We start from the raw sequence: 20,670 nt of genomic DNA on the forward strand, positions 1-20,670 counted from the left end.
AATGCGATTGTAATCCAGAGTGCCTGATGATTCATCCAAGTGTGTGAAGTGTTTTACGATTAGATGATACGATTAGATATGGAATATGACAAATAGAGAGTGAGATTATAGTGCAGGAGAGAGAGAGAGGTACAGAAGCCAGATGGGGTCACTGTGTAGCAAGGGACAATTCAGGACACTGAATCATTACGACAGTCGATGGATTGTCTCGGACCAGTGTGTGTCATTGCGGCAGAGTGTGTGTGTGTATTTGTGTTTGGAGCGTCCAAGCACGTGTCTCTCACATGTGCTGCCTCATGGTCGTGCCCTCCCCCCAGACGTTCAGTTGCTGCATGCGCACCACCGCACACACTATCACACACAGTTTCAGGGCCCTATGGGTCAGTTGTGGGATTATTATGCAGCTAGAGAAGTTTCAGATGGTTACATGAAAGGCAGATTTGTCCTGCGCCCTACCTCGCCTCGACCCGCCATTTAATTACGCCTCTGTAATTTGATTAGCAGAAGGCACGCGTGAGTGAGCATTTAAAGGCTTATTCACTGTGAGTGTGCGCGCTCATCTCTCAGCGCCTCAGTTCCTCTCTCCTCGAAAGCATGTGCAGGAATTAAAAAAGAGGAAGTGGAACTTTGACGTGGATTTTACTTTGATGTGTCAACAGCTCACGTGTAGATTTAGCCACGAGATTCAAGAGGATAGAAACTCTCATTTTTAACATGTTCATACTTAAAGAAATGCAGCATCTGTTAAATAATAAAAAATGGTGTGTATGTTTTTCTTAATTGATTTTCTAACTAGATGTGTGCTAAAAATATGAGGTGCAAAAGTCTGAGGAGATTTGGGAATAATATTTCTTTGATTTAAAATGTTTGAAATCATAAAACGTCTTTTAATAAAAAAAATTATATTTGCATGCATAAAAAGGTAAACCAGCAAAAACATTATTATCAAATAAATGTTATGACATAAAATGAATATGAAATATTTAAGATTTTTCACATTCTCATATTCATGTTAATAAAACACTCAATTTGTTATGCTAATAATAATAATACATGTAATAAATGAAAAATTAACAACAACCATAATAGTCATCATCATTATTGTTAATAATGTTTTTGTTATTATTGTTATATAATAAATTAAATGCATTATTATACATTATAATATTATATTATTATACTAAACTAAATTATTTACAAATAATGCAAAACAGAAGTATTTTCACTAGTATTTTGGACTTCTCTGTATACCAAACATAATGTTTGTGCATTGAATTGATGCACTGAAGATTTATAGTGCTGTGTTCTGCTCTAACACAGTTCTGTTGATGATTTATGCATGAATGTATTAATATGCTAGAAACTGAGCATTGATATCTGAAGTATGTGGAAATGACAACACTGTAGCAGTCCATTTGTATGTAAAGACAGATGACAGAGGGTCCTTTGCCTGGCTTAGACAAAAGCAGCGAGAGAGTGAAGAGGAAGATGAGAGGAGGGTTAGTGATGGAGGAGAGGTGGGGCTCACAGGGCTGATGCACAGGAGCCGTGGCAGGAGGAGGAGTGTGTGGAGAGAGAGAGAGAGAGAGAGAGAGAGAGAAAGAGAGAGAGAGAGGACGGCAATCATGCACATTTTACAGCCCCATTATATCAACAGGTTAGAATATAAATGTTCTTTCTCCATTCATCCCATTCCCTCTGTTTGTTCAGTCGTGTCTGTGGATGTGGATGTACGGGCAGATTGTCAGTTGGACTTAATACTGTGCTATCCAATAGAGAAGAGAAAAAGATTGCTTTAAAAGGTCATTTCATTATTGTCCTAGCTTGGGTATCTTGTTTGTGTGTGTATGTGTGTTTAATGAAACTCAAATCCCACATGACTGATAATGAGGTATTGCATTAGAATGTATTGCATTTGATTGTGTTCTCATTCATTTCAGTAATTTGCAATGTTTGCAGTTATGTTGTAGGCTTTGAGCTCAGTAGATTTGTCATGTTTTGGTCATTTGTAATATAGCACTATCTTCATGCAGTAAATAAATAATGTAACACTAGTGTATATACTATGCGTTGTTGTGTTCAGCTCTATAAACACAAGAATTGCCTCGCATCAACTGGACTATGTGCTGGTTCACGGAGGTGTGTCGGGTTCATTTGCTGTACACTGCTAGTGAGTTCATAACCTCCACATGTAGACAGCGACTTCTGTTGTTGTTCACTACCAACTGAGGAACTTGAAAGTGTTGCTTATGTATTTCATTGTGGTTTTGGAGTCATGAAGGCAGTCACGTGAATTTAACGCATGAAACCGGTTTGTGGTTTGGTCTGTTGCACTTCCTTTAGTTTTGCTTCCTTTAGTTTTGCAAGGCGATGCAACACTGTTGATAGACAAATTATGGCGGTCAGCTGAGGTGAATAATGCAGTGTGAAATTATTTTAAACAGTGCCACCGCGTGGTCACCACATGTATTTATTTTGCCCACTTAGTTAAAGGGTGAGTTCACCCAAAATGAAAATTCTGTCAGCATTTATTCACCCTCATGTTGCTCCAAATCTGTATGAATGACTTTCTTATGTGGAACACAAAAGAAGATCATCTGAAAAATGTTGGTAACTAAACCAATAAATGTTTTGGTTACCATTGACCTCCACTCTATGAGAGTGACACATTTCTTAAAATATCTTAATATATATTCCACGGAAGAAAGAAAGTGTTTGAATGTTTTAGTGTTAAAATTGTTTGTCACTTCTGAGCTTAATATGCAGAAACAACTATAGAAAGTCATTCATAGGTCGATTAACAGTCTCTCATTATTGTGTTTGTTTGAACATTCTGACTAGACTGACTCAACCAATGTTTGTCTGTTTGTCTGACCAATGACAGACAAGTGGAGTGTTTGGGCATGATTTCCATTTTTACCGTTAGGCCTTACGATATGTACTGTAAAACAATGGAAATAATAATGAAATGCATGCTACACTATCACTTTCAAAAGTTTTTTTTAAAGAAATAAATACTTTTATTTAGTGAGGATGCATTCAATTGGTCAACAGTGACAGTTAAAGATATTTATAATGTTAAAAAAGATTTCTATTTCAAATAAATGTTGATCTTTTGAACTTTCTATTCAAAGAATCCTGTATCATAGTTTTCCACAAAATATTAAGCAGCACAACATTGATTTTTAGTTACATTTAAAATATATTAAATGAGAAAAGTTATTTACAATTCTAATAATATTTCACAATATTAGTGTTATTACCATATTATTGATCAAATAAATGCAGTCTTGGTGAGAATAAGAGATTTCTTTCTTTCAAAAATATTAAAAATCATACCAACCCCAAACGTTCAACGTTTGTGTATATAAGCGGCTTTTTAACATTTTAGATTTTAAATAGGTTTTGTAAAATGTCATTTTTGTAAAATAGAAATAGAAAAATAATTTCTGATTTTACCGTATACTTATTTCCCCTCTGCTCTTTTTCTCCAGGTGGCCGAATGGAGTGAAGGGAAAAAGAAAGAATAGTCAATGCTCTTTGAAGAGCACTTCTGGTAAGCATTTTGGATCTGGTGTCACTGCAGTCTAGACCTAAACATTTTGGGCCTGAGATGCCCAAACGTGCCCTTTCTGTGTTTCGAGACAAGCAGATTTTGAATTCAGCTAACAAAAATAAATATTTAGATCTTTGAGACTTGTTAAGAACGATTAGTCCACAGTTCAACACTGTCCACAGATCATTTTGGAATAAACTAAAAATACTGTTATCATCTCCTCACACTTTTGATTCTCAAAACTCTTATGACTTCCCAAAACACAAGTTATTAACAATATGAAAATCAATGTTGCTGGAATATTTTTTCAGGGTTGTAGAGGCAATGTTTGTGTGTGTGTGTGTGTGTGTGTGTGTGTGTGTGTTCCTGGTATTCCCTACATTGCGGGGATCAAATGTACCTACAAGGATGGTTAATACCAGTCATTTCTGTATTTGTGAGGACATTTTTTTTTGGTTCCCATGAGGAAAACAGTTTATAAATCATACAAAAAGTTTTTTGAAAATCTAAAAATGCAGTAAGTTTGGTGTGTTGGTTAGGTTTAGGGGTAGGGTTAGGGTAAGGGGATAGACAATAGAAAGTTTGGACAGTATAAAAACCGTTAAGTCAATGGAATGTCCCCATAAAACATGGCGTGCATGTGTGTGTGTGTGTGTGTGTGTGTGTGTGTGTTCTGCTGTAACAACCCATCTCCTCCTCCTTTTCTAGTGAAGATCATCTCTGTTCCAGGGTATATTCCCAGTTACCTGGAGAAAGATGAGCCATGTGTGGTATGCGGAGACAAGGCCACTGGCTACCATTACCGCTGCATCACATGTGAGGGCTGCAAGGTGAGATTTCCAACCACTTCATAATCATAATCAGTCTGTGCTTACTTATTAATTTGCTTTCTTCTGCTCCCAGGGCTTCTTTAGGAGGACAATACAGAAGAATGAATCTTCACCCTATTCTTGTAAATATGACAGCTGTTGCATCATTGATAAAATCACCCGCAACCAGTGCCAGCTGTGCCGCTTCAAGAAGTGCATCTCGGTGGGCATGGCCATGGACTGTGAGTGTTCACACACACACACACACACACACATGATTGTTTGGCTAAATGAAGAAATACTGTAGATTTATTTTTTTATATAAAATTAATAACAATGACTACAGACTAACACAAACCCAAATATTGTTTTATTTTATTTTTATTTTTTTTTAAAGTCTTTTTTTATTTAGTTTTTTATTTTCCAATTTTTTTATTTAATTTTATTTTAGAAAAGACTTACTCGTATCTAAAGACTACAGAAAATGTTTCCAAATGTTTTCAATTTTTAAAGTATAAAATATATAAAGTATAAAATGACTGTTTTCACTTTTTTATAGAAAGTTAATATTAATAGTTATTTATTTAATTTATATATATATATATATATATGATTTTTTCCCCCCAAAGTATTAATTCAGCACAATCTGATGGTGAGATTTCTGTCTCTGTAAAAATGGCATGAGTCTTTAAATGACATTGTTTCTCAATAAATAAATATATAAATGTGGCCTTTGAAAAAACCTGCTATAATCTCCTTATATATAATAACATTACATAACATTGCCTGTCATTTCCTATTTAGTACTGAGAGTATTAAATAAGTGATTGTGCGAGTGATTCATGTCCCTGGCAGTGGTGCTGGATGATTCAAAGCGTGTGGCCAAGAGGCGTCTGATCGAGGAAAATCGGGAACGGAAGAAGAATGAGGAGATGGTGAAAACACTGCACGATCGGCCTGAGCCCACCGTCTCGGAGTGGGAGCTCATTCGTATGGTGACGGAGGCTCATCGCCACACCAATGCCCAAGGCCCTCACTGGAAACAAAAACGCAAGTTCCTAGTAAGAGGCCCGGTTGTGTCTGTATGTCTGTAAACATGCAAAGCATTGTACAGGCGGTTGGGTTCTCAGCTAGATCGCTAATAACCTCCAGCTATTGTCCGTCTTACAGCTTTTTTTTTTTTGAGAATCTTTTCTTCATCATGCCGATTGTGTTTGAATGTCAGGGCTCAAAAAGCACATGTTGCCTAGCAACTAGTGTTGTTACACAGAGTGGTCTGTCAGGATTTGAAAGTTGCCGACAGTAACCAAAGAGCACTGGATTGGCCCTCAAACACTCAGATAAATCAGTTTGAGGATTGTTAAGAACGATTAGTCCACAGTTCAACACTGTCCAAGATTTGTTCTTGGTTTGTTTGGCTGGTATGGATGCTAGTGTTTTGCACTGAGTTTGCTTGAGGTCAGTCTAACCAAATGTGAAAACAGCCTTAGAATGGGTTAAAAAGTATAAACAACTCTCAAAAGTCTGGGCTCTGTAAGATTTTGGAATTGTTTTTTAAAGACGTCTTTCATAATCACCAAGGCTGCAATTATTTGATCAAAAATACAGTAAAACTGTGAAATATTACAATTTAATAACTGTTTTCTGTTTTAGTGTTTAAAAATGCTATTTATTCCTGTGACAGCAAAGCTGAATGTTCAGCAGTCATTACTCCAGTCTTCACCAGTGCCATGAAATCCTTCAGAAATCACTCTAATATGCTGATTTGCTGCTCAAGAAACATTTCTTATTATTATCAAAGTTGAAAACAGTTGTGCTGCTTAATATATTTATGGGAATTGGAATACTTTTTTTAAGGTTTCTTTGATGAATAAAAAATGTAAAAGAATAGCATTTATTTTTAATTTTTTGTAACATTATAAATGTCTTTACTGTCACATTTGATCAACCTAATGAATCCTTGCAGTGTAAAATATTCACTTCTTTCAAATAAAAAAAAATAATACTGACCCCAAACTTTTAAAATGTTATTGTAAAATAGTAGTAATTTATTTATTTACTCTTTTACAAAAACATACATAATCTCACTTATACAAGTGTTGGTAAAATGAAATGTAAATATGTTAAAAATGTGAAAAGCAGAGAAAAAAATCCTTGGTGTTGAACCCTTTTTCATTTGTAACATTTGTCAGATTTTTTTTTTCACTCTATATTTGTTTCTTTCAGCCAGAAGACATCGGGCAGTCTCCAGCCCCCACATCAGACAACGACAAAGTCGACCTGGAGGCTTTCAGTGAGTTCACCAAGATCATCACCCCTGCCATCACACGAGTTGTGGACTTTGCCAAAAAACTGCCCATGTTCTCTGAGGTCAGTGTCTGTTTTTTCAAATACTGTCAAATATGTCTCAGTTCTCCAGTGGGCCTGAAAAAGCCCCTCCGCAGCTGATCCCATAAATGACGTTATCCCATAAATACACATTTTCATAAACAACACCATGCCGCATTATTACATCAATTGTCAGAGACCGCTGTGAAAGAGCAATTATCTGCTCCGCTCCAGCTGTCACTGTACTTTCTCTAAACCAAAACTGCATGTCAGTGTTTGTGTATGAATGATAGAGACTGCCTGTGTGTTTTCTTAGTTTCAAATCTGCCTTGTTTGCTACCAAATTTGAGTAATGGCCTTATTAAAACATTGGCTGTGATTACAGGCTGTTGCTGTGCTTTGAATCACTTGTTATTTTGCCACTCTAATTGCTCATGTGAACACATAGTGATCACAGATCATCACTTATTGACTTGCTACAGTGGAGGACATTGAAGCCTCTAAGGGAGGATAAGCGAGGATATTTCATTGTGCTAGGAATTTCAAAAGACAATTTAAAAGAAAAAAAAAAAAGCCAGATTTGCCATTGTCAAAGGCATGGCTTCTGTTCTGCCCATTCAGGAAGTAATTCAGATTTCTGCTTCCCAACATTTTAACCGGCCCTATTTTAACCGGGAACACTGCCAACATTTTAACCGGCCCCAATACAAACACACATTTTTCAAATGTTATTTTTATAATTAATTACTTGTAAAATTATACATTTAGATTTATACTATTTTCTCTCATTTTAAATATTTTTATGGAAAATAACTCTTTTAAATGTATTGAATTTTTCACACATATAAGTATAATTTTTTCATCAAATTAAAAATGACATTTATTATAATTAAACAGGAACTCCTAGACAGCTTTTGCTGGAAAATTATGGCATGGCAAAACATTACTGATTGGTTTTGTTATTTTCGGTCCTATCTTAGTGATGCTATCAGAAATCATTCTTGCAGTTTCAACATTGCTTCATTTATGTTAGCCAGGTTGATTTTTCCCCCCTTATGATAAGGGGAAAAAGCTGACAAGTTGATAACAAATAGCAATCAAATAGTGGTTCATCCTTGTTTTTGGGCCTTGAATGATGTCATGCGAGCTGTAAAGCACAAGAATCAATTGTGACCTTGGAGCACAAAACCAGTCTTAAAGGCGCAATAGGAGATCTTGGAAAATGCTAACTTTAGCCTGCCAAATATTATCCTAACCTAATACGCCATACATCAATGGAAAGCTTATTTATTCAGCTTTCAGATGATGTATAAATCTCAATTTAAAAAAATTGACCCTTATGACTGGTTTTGTGGTCCAGGGTCACATTTGTGCTTTATTGTCTTCCACTGATGTCCAGCTGCCCTGTGAAGACCAGATTATCCTGCTGAAAGGCTGCTGTATGGAGATCATGTCCTTGCGCGCAGCGGTGCGATACGACCCAGAGAGCGAGACGCTGACCCTGAGCGGGGAGATGGCTGTCAGTCGAGAGCAGCTGAAGAATGGAGGGTTAGGAGTGGTGTCTGATGCCATCTTTGATTTGGGCAAGAGCCTGTCACAGTTCAACCTGGATGACTCAGAGGTGGCGCTGCTGCAGGCTGTACTGCTCATGAGCTCAGGTGAGATGGACTGCCAGCTGCTACAGCCATATGTACTGTAGGTTCTTAAGAATCATAACTATTAATCTTGAGATAGTTCACCCAAAAATGAACATCCTGTCATCATGTCACCTTCATGTTCTTTCAAACCTGTATGATTGTTTCCTTTTCTACCATGAAACTCAAAAGTAGAATTTTTACATTTGAAATTTCGAAGTTATTGTTCACTGATAATCTTGCCCGTCACTGCAGCTTTCGAATCAAATATGTCGTCCTAAAAAGCACTGTGAAAAGTTTGATGCATGTGACAAGACTAATGATGTTTGAGCTATAATGGGAAGGAGGTTTATTAGTGAATAATAGCTTTCTGTTGATTCCTCACAGACATATAACCTCAGAAGACATATGGACTACTTTTATTGTGCTTTTGTGCTTATTATACCGTACCATTCAAACATTTGGGGTCAGTAAGAATTTTCTTTAAAGAAATGAACATTTTACTCTGCAAGAATACATTAAACTGATCAAAAGTGTCAGTAAAGACTTTTATAATGTTATACATCATCTTTTTTTTCAAAGAAGTGCTGCTCTTTTAAACTTTCTATTTATCAAAAAATCCTTAAAAATGTATCACAGTTTCCACAAAAATATTAATCAGCACAACTGTTTGCAACATTGTAAATAAATAAATGTTTCTTGAGCAGCAAATCAGCATATTAGCATAAATTCTGAAGGATTATGTGACACTGAAAACTGGAGTAATTGATGAACATTCAGCTTTGACATCACAGGAATTATATAATAATTTGAAAATATCTTACAATTGTAATAATATTTCACAATATGACTGTTTTACTGTATTTTTGATCAAATAAATACCACCTTGGTGAGCATAAGAGACTTGAAACATGAAAAAATCTTACCAACCCCAAACCTTTGAATGGTATTGTATATGTAATCAGTTATGTTTTCTTTAATATTGTGTCTACTGATAAATGGCACCATCTGGTGTGTCAAAAAATCACGGCCAAAATGGCATTACAAATATCTCATTTAAAATATTTCATAAATGATTAACCTTTTTATGTAACATCCATTCATGCTCAAGTGAGATACATTACAAAAATGCCTGATTTATAACATTTTTAATATAACGGTAGTCTGTTAAAGCCTGCAGTCTAATGATTATTTACTTACCACTGTACAAAAAAAGCATTAAAGGAGACATAACACACACAGTTTCTGCCAATCTCATGTTAATCTTGAGTACGTATAGAGTAGTACTGCATCCTTCATATCACCAAAAAAGTCTTTAGTTTTATCAGATTTATAAAAGAAAGATACAGCTTTTCGATTCTCTCCGAAAACAGCCGAGCTCCTGGAGGCGTGTCGTGGGCGGAGCTAAAGAGTAGCGAGCACTTACGCGCAGATTACCAACAAAACAGAGAAATTTGATGCAGTTTTTCTTACCGTCTGCGGTTCCGACTCATGGCCGGGATCTTTTATTGCTTGGGACCGCTCCATCTTTCAGTATCAAACGATGTGCAAATCCAGCGTCAAACTGGGCCTTCTTTATAAAATATTTGTCACAGAAATGACGGGAACAAACAAACACACGTGCAAAACTCCGTTGCTGTCCCGGAAAAACAAACTGCATCCACTGTTCACGTAACGCTGGGTTCGTTGGGAAGCTGAACAAGGTTATCTTTCCCTCACATCCAAAAACACACTTCTTTGGAGACATTCTTCTCGAGCAAGTCCTGTGCAGCGCTGCCGATGACTTCTGTGACCCGAATGAAGCACGTTGATGGGCTGCTCTTGCTCTTGCTCTTGCTCTTGCTCTCGCTCTTGATGATGTGTGCACGTGCTCTTCCGGGAGAAGAGCCCATACAAGGAATTCCGTCCTTCATGACGTCATGAAGGGCCAAGCTCGAAAAAACTTTCCGAAACTTACACGAACACGGAAGGAGTGTATTTGGCACAGAAATACTGTCATACGTCCAAATCGTTTTTTGAAACTTTGGCCATGTTTAGCATGAGAATCCAACTCTTTTAACAGTGTAAATAACTCAGAATGCATGCAATAGCATTAGACCTACCTTTAATATAACACTCATTAAATATTGGTTCTGCATACCAGTTATCAGACACAACAAAAATAACTGTCAAGGAATTTTTCTTATGTGTTATAACAGCATATGGGTTTAAAGCCACATGAGTGTGAGTAAATGACGAAATATTTTTAATTTTGGGGTGAACTATCCCTGTAACCTTCCTTTAACTTTCCTGTTATGACCTCTGACAGCATCTTGACAGCCTGAATTCACTTTAATATTAGTTGAGTTTTCCATTGCACAGATCGTTCCGGACTCACGTGTGTGGAAAAGATCGAGAAGTGTCAGGAGATGTACTTGTTAGCATTCGAGCACTACATCAACCATCGCAAGCACAACATCTCACACTTCTGGCCCAAGCTGCTAATGAAGGTGACAAACCTGCGCATGATCGGCGCCTGCCATGCCAGCCGCTTCCTGCACATGAAAGTGGAGTGTCCCACAGAACTCTTCCCCCCGCTCTTCCTAGAGGTCTTCGAGGATCAGGAGGTGTGACCGAGAGCCACAGGGGAACTTGGGGAGGGAAAAAAGGGGGCAAAACTGGTCGTGAATTTGTTTTCGTAAAGCATACCAGAAGCATTTGATTTTTGCATCCTCATGCAATGCCGAACCGGGACATGTACTTTATTTTGCACCATCAGCTTTGTCTGGGATATGTTTTGGGTTGTCGGCCTCCACACCTTTCGACCCTACAGTCACTTGCCATTCAGATTCCTCCCACAGACAGACAAAATGCTAGCATGCATCAACCTACCTCTCATACCAACATACCTCCCAACCTCAGAAGGAGCTTATTTTAAAAGCGTGACAAAGAAACCCACACATTCAAAAGCTGTTTAATAACCTGTTTCGAAAATGCTAGCTGTTGTTGTAAGGACAGAGGAAACTTCTGTGAGCAATATCGAACACCTATATTTGGGTTCTACACGATTAACCTACAAAATAATGCTAATTTTCACTCTGATTACAGTAGTATTTTAGCATTCATCTTCCTCTTTGCACGCATAGAATATCTCCTTTGTAAACATAACTACCTGTGTGCACTTGTACACTCTGTACATACATTAATATGTTGTGTGAACTTCTCATACCTCATATACACCAGCATACAGACATACTGTACATGTAGCAACATGTCCATACATGTATGTATGCTTACAATTCTACCTACATTAACCTATCCATCTACTTACAATGCAGTATCTACAGTTCGCATATACCTTCCTATCTACCATATCCACTTGTATGTTACTTAAGCTGTACATTTTGTGACCTCATTTTCTGAATAGCCTCTTATTGCTTTCTGTCGTGTGACCCATTTAGCTGTCGTGAGGTATTTCCTCCTGTATTCATCTGTCCTAGTGTTACCCATTTGGACAGACAGATTGATATACATATGTATTAAGACATATGCTGTGGTTTGAGACACATCCATCTCCATATTATGGCCTTCTGACCGCTCGTTGTGCTCCCACTGTCTCATCAGATGGAAGTACCATATGTTACTACATAGAACTTCAAAGAATACTGTGGTATTATCCCAAAAAACATAGTAGTGCCATGGTACTTCTTTTAGGCGAATATTACCCCTCAAATCCATCCATCCTACCATTTATTTGGACAACATTGGGAGTACAGGATGGTAAATGATCGTGAAATATTCAGGAAAAAATAAATCCTTGAAAATCAGAATTTGACAGATGGTAATAAAAGCAGAAACTAGGGGTTAGATTATTAAGCGTAGTAGTGTACAGTGTACAATGGGGCTCAAATAACCACTTTAACAAAAGGTGTATTAAGTGTTTTATATGTAAATATGATTAAATACTAACATTATTTTAGTATTGTCTTTAAAAACTGCATAATTTTGTTTATGCTACAATGTTTCACAAATGAATCTCCATTGTTATTGGAGCAGTCAGTTCAATTTCAGCCATCTTGGCTTTGGAGGTATTTTTCCCATTCAGCTGCTTTAAAAATGTAAAGATTTTAAAGGGATAGTTCACCCAAAAATTTAAACACAAAAAGAAGACATTTTGAAGAATGTTGGTAACCAAAGAGTTGACAGTAGCCACTGACTTTCATAGTATGGAAACAAATACTACCATCAACTGTTTAGTTGCCAACATATCAAAATATCTTCTTTTGTGTTCAACAGAAGAAAGAAACTCTATAGTCAGCATAAAACTTGAAAATGAAAATTCATCACATCTGTTTTCTAAATGCATGTTATTGTTCTTTTTGTGAACCATTCATTCGCGCATATGTGCATTTTTTGGCACTGTTATGTTTAATCAAAATCACATACACTTATATCACAATCTGTTGCTACTTTAGTTTTACCTAATACAAATTTTTCCCAAATACTAATTTAGTAATTTACTAATTGCTAGTTTGCTGAAAAACTGTTGACTTAATCACCTTCAACAAAACTGAAAATCATAAACAAGCATCGTTGCAAAATGTATAATTTCAAGGACTCTCATTAGTTAGATCTGCAACATTTACAATGTTTTAAATATAAATGACTTCAAATAAACCTTATTTATTTTGCAGTGCATAGCGACAGACAGGTCCTTAGGGTAGTACTGTAGTGGTGTTTGTGGCTATCCATTGTTTTGAGAGGAAAATGAAAATAGAAAGGACTTTTAGCCCCATTGTACACTACATCTTAGCTGATTATGAAAGTAGGGAACTTAAAATCTCCTCAACCTTCTTGCAAGAGGAAATGAGTGTCACTTACCTCTTACCTCTAGGGCTGCACGATAAATCGCATGCGATATTTAACGCGCATCTTGTCAGAAAGCCGGTTCTGTAATCAGCGGTAAATCTCCATCACGTGCGTGCTTTCACATTGAGCAGCATTAACTACACAGAGCCGTTGTTCTCTGACGAGCTGCGCAAAATCACGTTCATATTCGTGCGATTTTTGGCGCATCTCCATCACGGAGATTTACCGCTGATTACAGAACCGGCTTTCTGACAAGATGCGCGTTAAATATCGCATGCGATTTATCGTGCAGCCCTACTTACCTCTCCATCTCTTCAAACAGACTCTACCTCACCCCTCATCCATGCATCGCAGTCTTTTTCACTCACCTGCTCATGCATTTATATATTCCTGCTTAAACCTGTACACGAACGTGCACATTTACACTAAAAAGTCACATACGTGTGACAGCAACCTCACTCACGTGTATGTATACTGCTTTCCCTTTCATGATGTGATGTGGGACCAAGTGGCAGTCTTGTTCCCTGTTTCTGAGGACAGTAAGAATGTGCTATGAATGAATTTCACTGTGCTGTAACAGAGCTAACCGATTGCTTAGCACATTATTTTGCTTTAAGCAAATGCTGGAGAAGCAGCACAGGAAGATGGCTCCTGCGTAACACAAACCTTAATTTTTCTCAGCCCAGTTCTGTGGTCCCTGTGCCTCCAAACCTGTCCTGTGCATGTGTGCCTGTACATCTCACACAAGAACTTTACATGAACTCTTCCCCAGCAAAGGACAGAGCCGGACCCCCAAAGCATCCCTTCAAGTAGTTTAACCAGCTTCATTTTTGTGGTTCAGACGCATAGCAGGGTTTCAATGTCCTTTTTGACTGATACTGTGTCAGTATGGCTCCAGGAAGTGAGACGCAGCCTCCATTTAAAGTGACACAGAGGAACAAAAGGGCAGAAAGGACAAACTCACTGTGACTAGCTAAACTCAGGCACGGAGCTCCCATGAGGCCATGCATCTGACTCAGGCTCAATCTAACCCACCAGCACTGCAAACATGCACTGCCCACAGTCACAATCTTCTGCACCAGCAAGGGTCAGCTCAGCTGAGCCCTGCCCACAGACCCTGTTCTTGATAACGGGGAATCAGGAAGCCATTTGTTTTGCTGGACTTTTATTAGAGCAGAATTCAGTCCTTTACACCTAGCCAGACCATGAATATGTTGATTGAGACTTTGACTCTTAAAGGGGTCATATCATGATATTTTGAAATAAAAGTTCATTGTACTATGAAATCAGACTGTAACTTTCAGAGCTTCTTCCCTTGTCCAAATTTAAAGGCATTTACTGAAACTATGCAGCAAAAATGTATTTTTCTGAATATCAACATATGACCACCAACATTTACATATTAGCAATTCTTATTTGGTGTCCACTCACTATGACAAAGCAAGATAGGTAATATTACCAGAAGGACTAACGATTAGTAAAATGTCGGAAATTACATCAAACTTTGTGCTTTTCCTGGCTGTGTGTAGCATCTACTGCTCTGCAGATCCTTCTGTAGGATCCCAGTGTTAATGGGCATAATTCACCCAAAAGTGAAAATTCTATCATAATTTACTCATTCTCGTGTTGTTTCAAATCCATAAAACTTTTGTTCATCTTTGAACACAAATGAGGATATTTTAATATATTCTCCAAATTTTTGTCAATTTATTTAAAGTCCACACAACCAAAGGTTTGATGCATCAGAAAGTACAAATACATCCTAAAAGTAATCTATATGAATCAAGATGTGCTTTATTTGTTAATTTTTTTTTACAAATGCAAACATAAATATCATCAAATATGGTTTTTAACATTTTCTGTAAGAAAAAGAAATAAGTAATAATAGTTAGAAAAAAGGAAGAAAAAAAATGGATAAGGTAATACCAGGACAATATCCCTTAAATTTACGGACGTTTCCTTTAACCCTAAAAGACAACATGCAATGCACAGTTCAAAATATGGATAAAACAAATTCATATTTAACAGTGCATTGGGCCCAGTTTTTACAAAAATGATGAGAGAATATAAACCACACACACTTGATTTGTGTTCAGATGATGAACGGAAGTCTTGAAAAGGAATCTGGAAAGACATGAGGGCGAGTAAATGATCCCAGAATTTTCATTTTTGGGTGAAATATTCTTTAAAGAAACATCATTTTGAACAAGGTTTCAGCACACATTTTTTAGAGCAGATTGGATTCAGTTTACAGATGAGCACAGCAAAGCCTGTTGCTCATTTCACATGCAAATAAACTGTTTATGACTTAAAGCCAAAACAGCCTGTTCAATGTTAAGGATCAGCAAGAAGATGTAAAAACAGTTATTAAAAACTAAATTTTGATTATTGTTGGAGCAAAAAATTATAAGTGGACCTCAGGGGAAAAAAATGAAATAATAATAATAAAATGTATGATATGACTCCTATAATAGATCTTAAAATAGGCAAAGTCTTCTCAACAGCCCTCTGGAAAATTCACACGCCCCAATAAATTCCATGTGAAATACATCTCCATGTCTGCAATGTAGCAAGTCATATTTGAGGTCCAAAAGTTCGAGTGTGAAAAAAAGACCTGCCATTCCTTAAAAAAAAAAAAAAAACTCTGTCCATCTTCTGATGAGGAATGTAAAAAAATAAAAAGACAAAGCACTCATTCTTAAGTATGAATACTTGCTGTATTTTATGTTGAGTGGAAAAAACACATTTGCAGGCTGTGAATTTTAAGTGAGCGGATTGTGACGAGCAATTGTTCAAACAGAGCAAAACTAAAGTTGATGTCAGACACCGTGCTTTGTTGTACATGTTTTTCAATCTGAACTGTACTGTGGGTGTGTAAGTGCTCAGTGTGGACAGCCATCGTGCTTCTCATGTGTTTACTTGGTTTGACACCCTTCATTAGTATTTACTCTGTCTGTCTCCCATATCAAGATTGTCTTGTAGTGATTTGATGATGAGCACTTCTGTTATTTCAAACCTTCATACCTCACATGTGAACGATATACGAGGATGAGTTCAACATAGACTTATTAATGTCACTTTTGTGTCAAACACAGCACTTCTCACCTCTCCAGTATCTTAGACTGCCATAATGCGATCAGGCTGGAATTAATGTAGTTGTAGGTCTGACAGGTTAGAAACATAGTTAAAAGACGCCAAGATTTTTATCCAGTCAGAAAAAGACACATCTGCAGCAGATCTGCGTTTCTTTGAGAGGTAAACCACCATCACCAGTACCTCAATCTACAGTATTCAACAGAGTCTAACACACAACAGGACCTCACGCACTTACTTTAAGAAACCATCCTCATCCTCACCGCAGGCACCTCACTGGCTATTGATTTGTAAACCCATTCAGTGCAATTGACCAAGGGTACACAACTCAATACCTGGAGGGCCGCAGCCCTGCAGAGTTTAGTTCCAAACCTGCTCCAACACATATACCATGTCGTTTTCAAATAAGCCTGAAGGACTTGATTAGCTGGATCAGGTGTGTTTAATTAATTGAGCTTAACTCTGCATGGCTGTGGTCCTCCAGAAACTGAGATTTGCACCCCAGCTTGATTAGTAATATATAGATATATTTTTTCTTCTTTAACAATGATTTTATCTGCATTCTCTCTATCACAAATAGCTCTATATAATGACAAAGACAATGATGCTTGCACAAATGATGTTTGTCTGTGTCCTTTTCTTGCTCGTGAAGCATAATCCATGTGCTTTTACTCGATTTTGAACACTATGCTTATACGGGAAGTTGTTAAGATGCCCTCTCCTTTATGGGTCGGCGATGCACCATCTACTCCAGCAGTGCAGAATTGCTGTTAAATCATCCTTTGTAGCATTGTACATTATCCTTCTATGAAACTGTCCTAGTACAAACCTGTAATGGATGTGAAAGGCCTGTGAGGTTTTCCCCTACAATGCCTCTCTGTTCAGTGGATTAGTGGGTGCAATGCAGACTGTTTTTTTTTTTCTTTTCTTTTTTATATTTCAACTTTATTTGAGGAAAAATTTAACAATTTTAACTGATTCTCAAACCGCTGACCATCATTGGACTGTGAATTGGTCAATATATGTATTTTCAAGATATTTGCTTTGAGCAATTTATTTGCATGTAACTAATTTAACAAATAAGATCATATTTCACATACAAGAACCAAGTAGAAATGATTAATAAAAAATGTCCTATTTGCAGGTATACAATCAAAATAAACTTGTGTTCAATACCAATCAGACGAAAGCAAAACATGTGGGAGGGGTTTAAAAGTAACTCAGGTATGTGTGCTACTTTTCACTTTAAAAAATGTTTAATAGATGATTGTTGTCTGTTGTGAAGGCCTCTTGTGTTTGATTATTTGTGACAAAGCTGTAGTTATCATTGACTACTAAAAAGGGGATCACTGTATTTGATATCACAGCACAAAACAAGTAGCTATACCGAGAAAGACTGGTTAGTTTTATAGCAAATAAATACCAGGAATATATATGTGTCAGAGCAACTATGTGCTTATGTTTAGAGAGAGCTAGAGAAGGGCATATATGCTTGAATATTAATTTGACACGTTGTACTGCATAAACTACGGTCACCAGTAACACTAAAGGGCAGAAGATACTAAAAACAAGAGATATGCTCCAATGACAAACCAAATAGCCAACTCACCCAAATTGACTTGCCAACTGCTAACATTTAGATGATAAAAACAGATTCAATGGAAATATTAAACATTAATTTAGCTAATCATTTTATATGTATATAGGCCTGTTTAGGTTATATATTTAGGTATTATCAACACACAGCCTTCCTTCACCTGCCAGCCTATCGTTTAGCTGGCAGAGCTGGCGCAGGAATCCATCATTGGGCCCGATCTCCCGTTTCTCTCTCACTGTGGCCACAGCAGCTCGTACATCCATCCTGTGCTGCAGCATCAGGTGTGCGATCACTAGCGCAGCCGAACGACTGTAGCCTTTCTGGCAGTGTACATACACTTTACCTACAGAAAAACGAGAGACTGTGACTACTGGATAACATTGAGCGCAACTGCATATACAATTCTCAAAGAAACTTTCAAGATTTTAAGGTCACTTTAACAGAGGGCGTGGAAAAAGCAACAGAAAACGTAATTTTTACGAGTTGGCGATTTCATGTAAATATTAATGAGTAGAATTGATGTGTAGGGAATTTTTAGAAACCTAACCCAGGTGCAAGAAGATCCTACGGAAACGTGCGAATGAGAGCGTACAAATCCACCAAAACGCAAAATAGCTACGAATCGCCATGAGAGTGTGTTGGGAAAACTGAAAGGAAAGTCTTAAGAGGAAACCCATTGAAAAGAACAGAATTTTTATTTGTATTCTAATCTAGCCAGCAGTCCTCGAATTTGATTGGTCGAACGGCGCTCCAAGAAGGCTGAAATAACAGCCCAGCAGACTTTTCACTGTCTGTATCACTCCGCTTGTTCGCGCGATTTTCTGTTTTGCAGGTTACATATTACGCCAGTAGGTGGCGAGAAGGTTCTTCATGGGCGAGTCACATTCTTTCAAAAACACTGCTTCATTCAAGCATGACACTTTTCTGAATGTGTTACTGAATAATTCACTCAAACTATTGGTCATTCGAGCAGTAGCCTAAACACCTTTATTGCGTGTGCCTTGGAAATGCGCAGAGCTTTGGCTTCCTCTGGCGGACAAAAACAGACAATACTGCATCTAAAATGTAAGTTGCTAAATAACTTATTGTATACGCTCACAATCATTGCTCTTGCTAGCGTGATATTACCAAATTTTTTGTAGCTTATATTATATTGTCTGGATAAAGCAGGTTGCTGTAGTTAAGTGAAAGAAGCCCTTCTTAAAGCGTTGAGGTTCATGAAGCATATCCAAGTTAGCAGTGAGAGCAGGCAGCAAGCAACCATTTTATTATTATTAGTGAGCCATTGAAATATTAAGAAGATTGAGGATATACTAAATAGATAGTTCACCCAAAAATTAAAATTCTGTCATAATTTACTGACTCCCTCGTGGTCTTTCCAAACCTGCATGACTTTCTTTCTACTGTGGAACATAAAAGAAGATCATTTGAGAAATGTCTGTTTGGTTACCAACATTCTTCAAAATATCTTCTGTTATTTTCTGTAAAACAAAAAAAAGTCATACTTGACATTCACTCGTGAGGGTGAATAAATGATGACAGAATTAAACTTTTTTGGGTGAACTATGCTTTATCAATGAGTATCTAGCTCTGAAGAGCCAAAAGCAGTACCACTGCCACGATGAGGGACGAGAAAAAGATATTAATAATTTAAAGCTTTTTACCAAGACCCTTCAGCTCCTTCATTGCCAAAGCTTGTTCAATGAAATTAGAAGCCTCTTCAAAATATACGCTGAGGTCAAAATGGTCAGTGTCAAAGGCTGGTATCCCATGATAGATGATCCCTGTATCCGCATAGAACTCTGCATCCGTATTCACATGCATGTCTGATTGGCCTTCTGCAGCATTGAGGATGTGTGTCACTCCCAGCTGATGCAAACGTGTTACATTTGTAGCTACAGACCTGTTGAGATACAGTAAAATAACAGCTGCATCAGTATGAGCATAGAGCATTAGAGGGCGTCCTTCACACATGGAAAATAGGCCATGTTTATTTAAAGGCTTGCCCTTGAGAATTTGCAACAGGATACATGAACATGTTTTGAATCTCAACTTATCAGATAAGAAAGGCTAAACATATGATTGCAAAATGTAAATGTTTGTTGAGCACTGCTGCTTTAATTAAAGAGGAAAAAGAAAAAAAAAAAACACATCTGGAGGCTATGTGTACTTACTCATTTCCTAGGAGTATCCCGGGGTAAACTTCATTGAAATGTTTGGAGGGCATACAGAAGTCTCCGTTTTCATCTGTCAACAGATCATTGAGCTGCTGAACAGACACTTCATAGTCTGTCATGTTCAGCTAAAGATAAATTGCCTTTCAAGTAGAAAATGCTGTTCCTCAGGCCTCAATGCTGACTTGATTTTCTTTAATCCAGTTCCATCTTCATTGTGTCGCCTTTTAGAGTATATTAAATAATGGTCTAGTCTAGTGTTTTTTTAGTCCAATGGTCAGTATTTAGCTTAACATAATTCAAAAGGGGTTCACATTCATCTGTTAGTTGTTTTTGTTGTTAGGCCTAGAGAGAGTTAACTACAGCCAACACTCAAAGCTATTACCCTCTTTGTGTGCTTCAAACCACTAGGTGGCATCAGAAAGTCTTGTGTTTTTAATGATGGAATATAGCCTTTAAAAAGATATTTGAGATTTTTAGATGAAATCCATTTGGCATGTTTACATGTCCTGTGGCATGACATGCTATAGCCATCTACATTTTTAATTTAAAATAATTGTAATTATTTTATAGTTATTATGCATGCAACTTTATTTTTCATTTAACTTTTATTTATTTATTTGTTTTGCGT

At 37.1% G+C, this 20,670-nt stretch overlaps 2 protein-coding genes across 4 annotated transcripts in view; one reads left to right on the top strand and one right to left on the bottom strand.

Annotated features, from left to right (window-relative positions):
* Positions 1–12,249, top strand: part of LOC107753060 (thyroid hormone receptor alpha-A-like) — a 30,119-nt gene extending 17,870 nt beyond the window's left edge. Inside the window, exons 1-8 of one of the 3 annotated variants that reach the window (XM_016569171.1) lie at positions 1,612–1,657; positions 3,495–3,556; positions 4,265–4,386; positions 4,460–4,607; positions 5,221–5,426; positions 6,592–6,735; positions 8,093–8,351; positions 10,689–12,249. In XM_016569171.1, the coding sequence (XP_016424657.1) occupies positions 1,626–1,657; positions 3,495–3,556; positions 4,265–4,386; positions 4,460–4,607; positions 5,221–5,426; positions 6,592–6,735; positions 8,093–8,351; positions 10,689–10,939 (1,224 nt within the window). In that variant the 5' untranslated portion in view covers positions 1,612–1,625 and the 3' untranslated portion in view covers positions 10,940–12,249. Of the gene's footprint in view, positions 1–1,611; positions 1,658–3,494; positions 3,557–4,264; positions 4,387–4,459; positions 4,608–5,220; positions 5,427–6,591; positions 6,736–8,092; positions 8,352–10,688 lie in introns of those variants that run through there. The other 2 variants (XM_016569177.1, XM_016569166.1) reach the window with 2 other exon arrangements.
* Positions 12,250–17,485: 5,236 nt separating this feature from the next.
* Positions 17,486–20,604, bottom strand: LOC107753093 (dual specificity protein phosphatase 3-like). Its single transcript, XM_016569195.1, has 3 exons — positions 20,040–20,604; positions 19,530–19,768; positions 17,486–18,208 (listed from the first exon to the last, which is right to left on the bottom strand). The coding sequence occupies exons 1-3, from the start codon at positions 20,159–20,161 to the stop codon at positions 17,994–17,996; spliced, it is 576 nt and encodes a 191-aa protein (XP_016424681.1). The 5' UTR covers positions 20,162–20,604; the 3' UTR covers positions 17,486–17,993.
* Positions 20,605–20,670: the final 66 nt, after the last annotated feature.

This window comes from Sinocyclocheilus rhinocerous, unplaced genomic scaffold (genome assembly GCF_001515625.1).
Source record: "Sinocyclocheilus rhinocerous isolate Xijiao unplaced genomic scaffold, SAMN03320098_v1.1 scaffold191, whole genome shotgun sequence".
NCBI classification, from domain to species: domain Eukaryota; kingdom Metazoa; phylum Chordata; class Actinopteri; order Cypriniformes; family Cyprinidae; genus Sinocyclocheilus; species Sinocyclocheilus rhinocerous.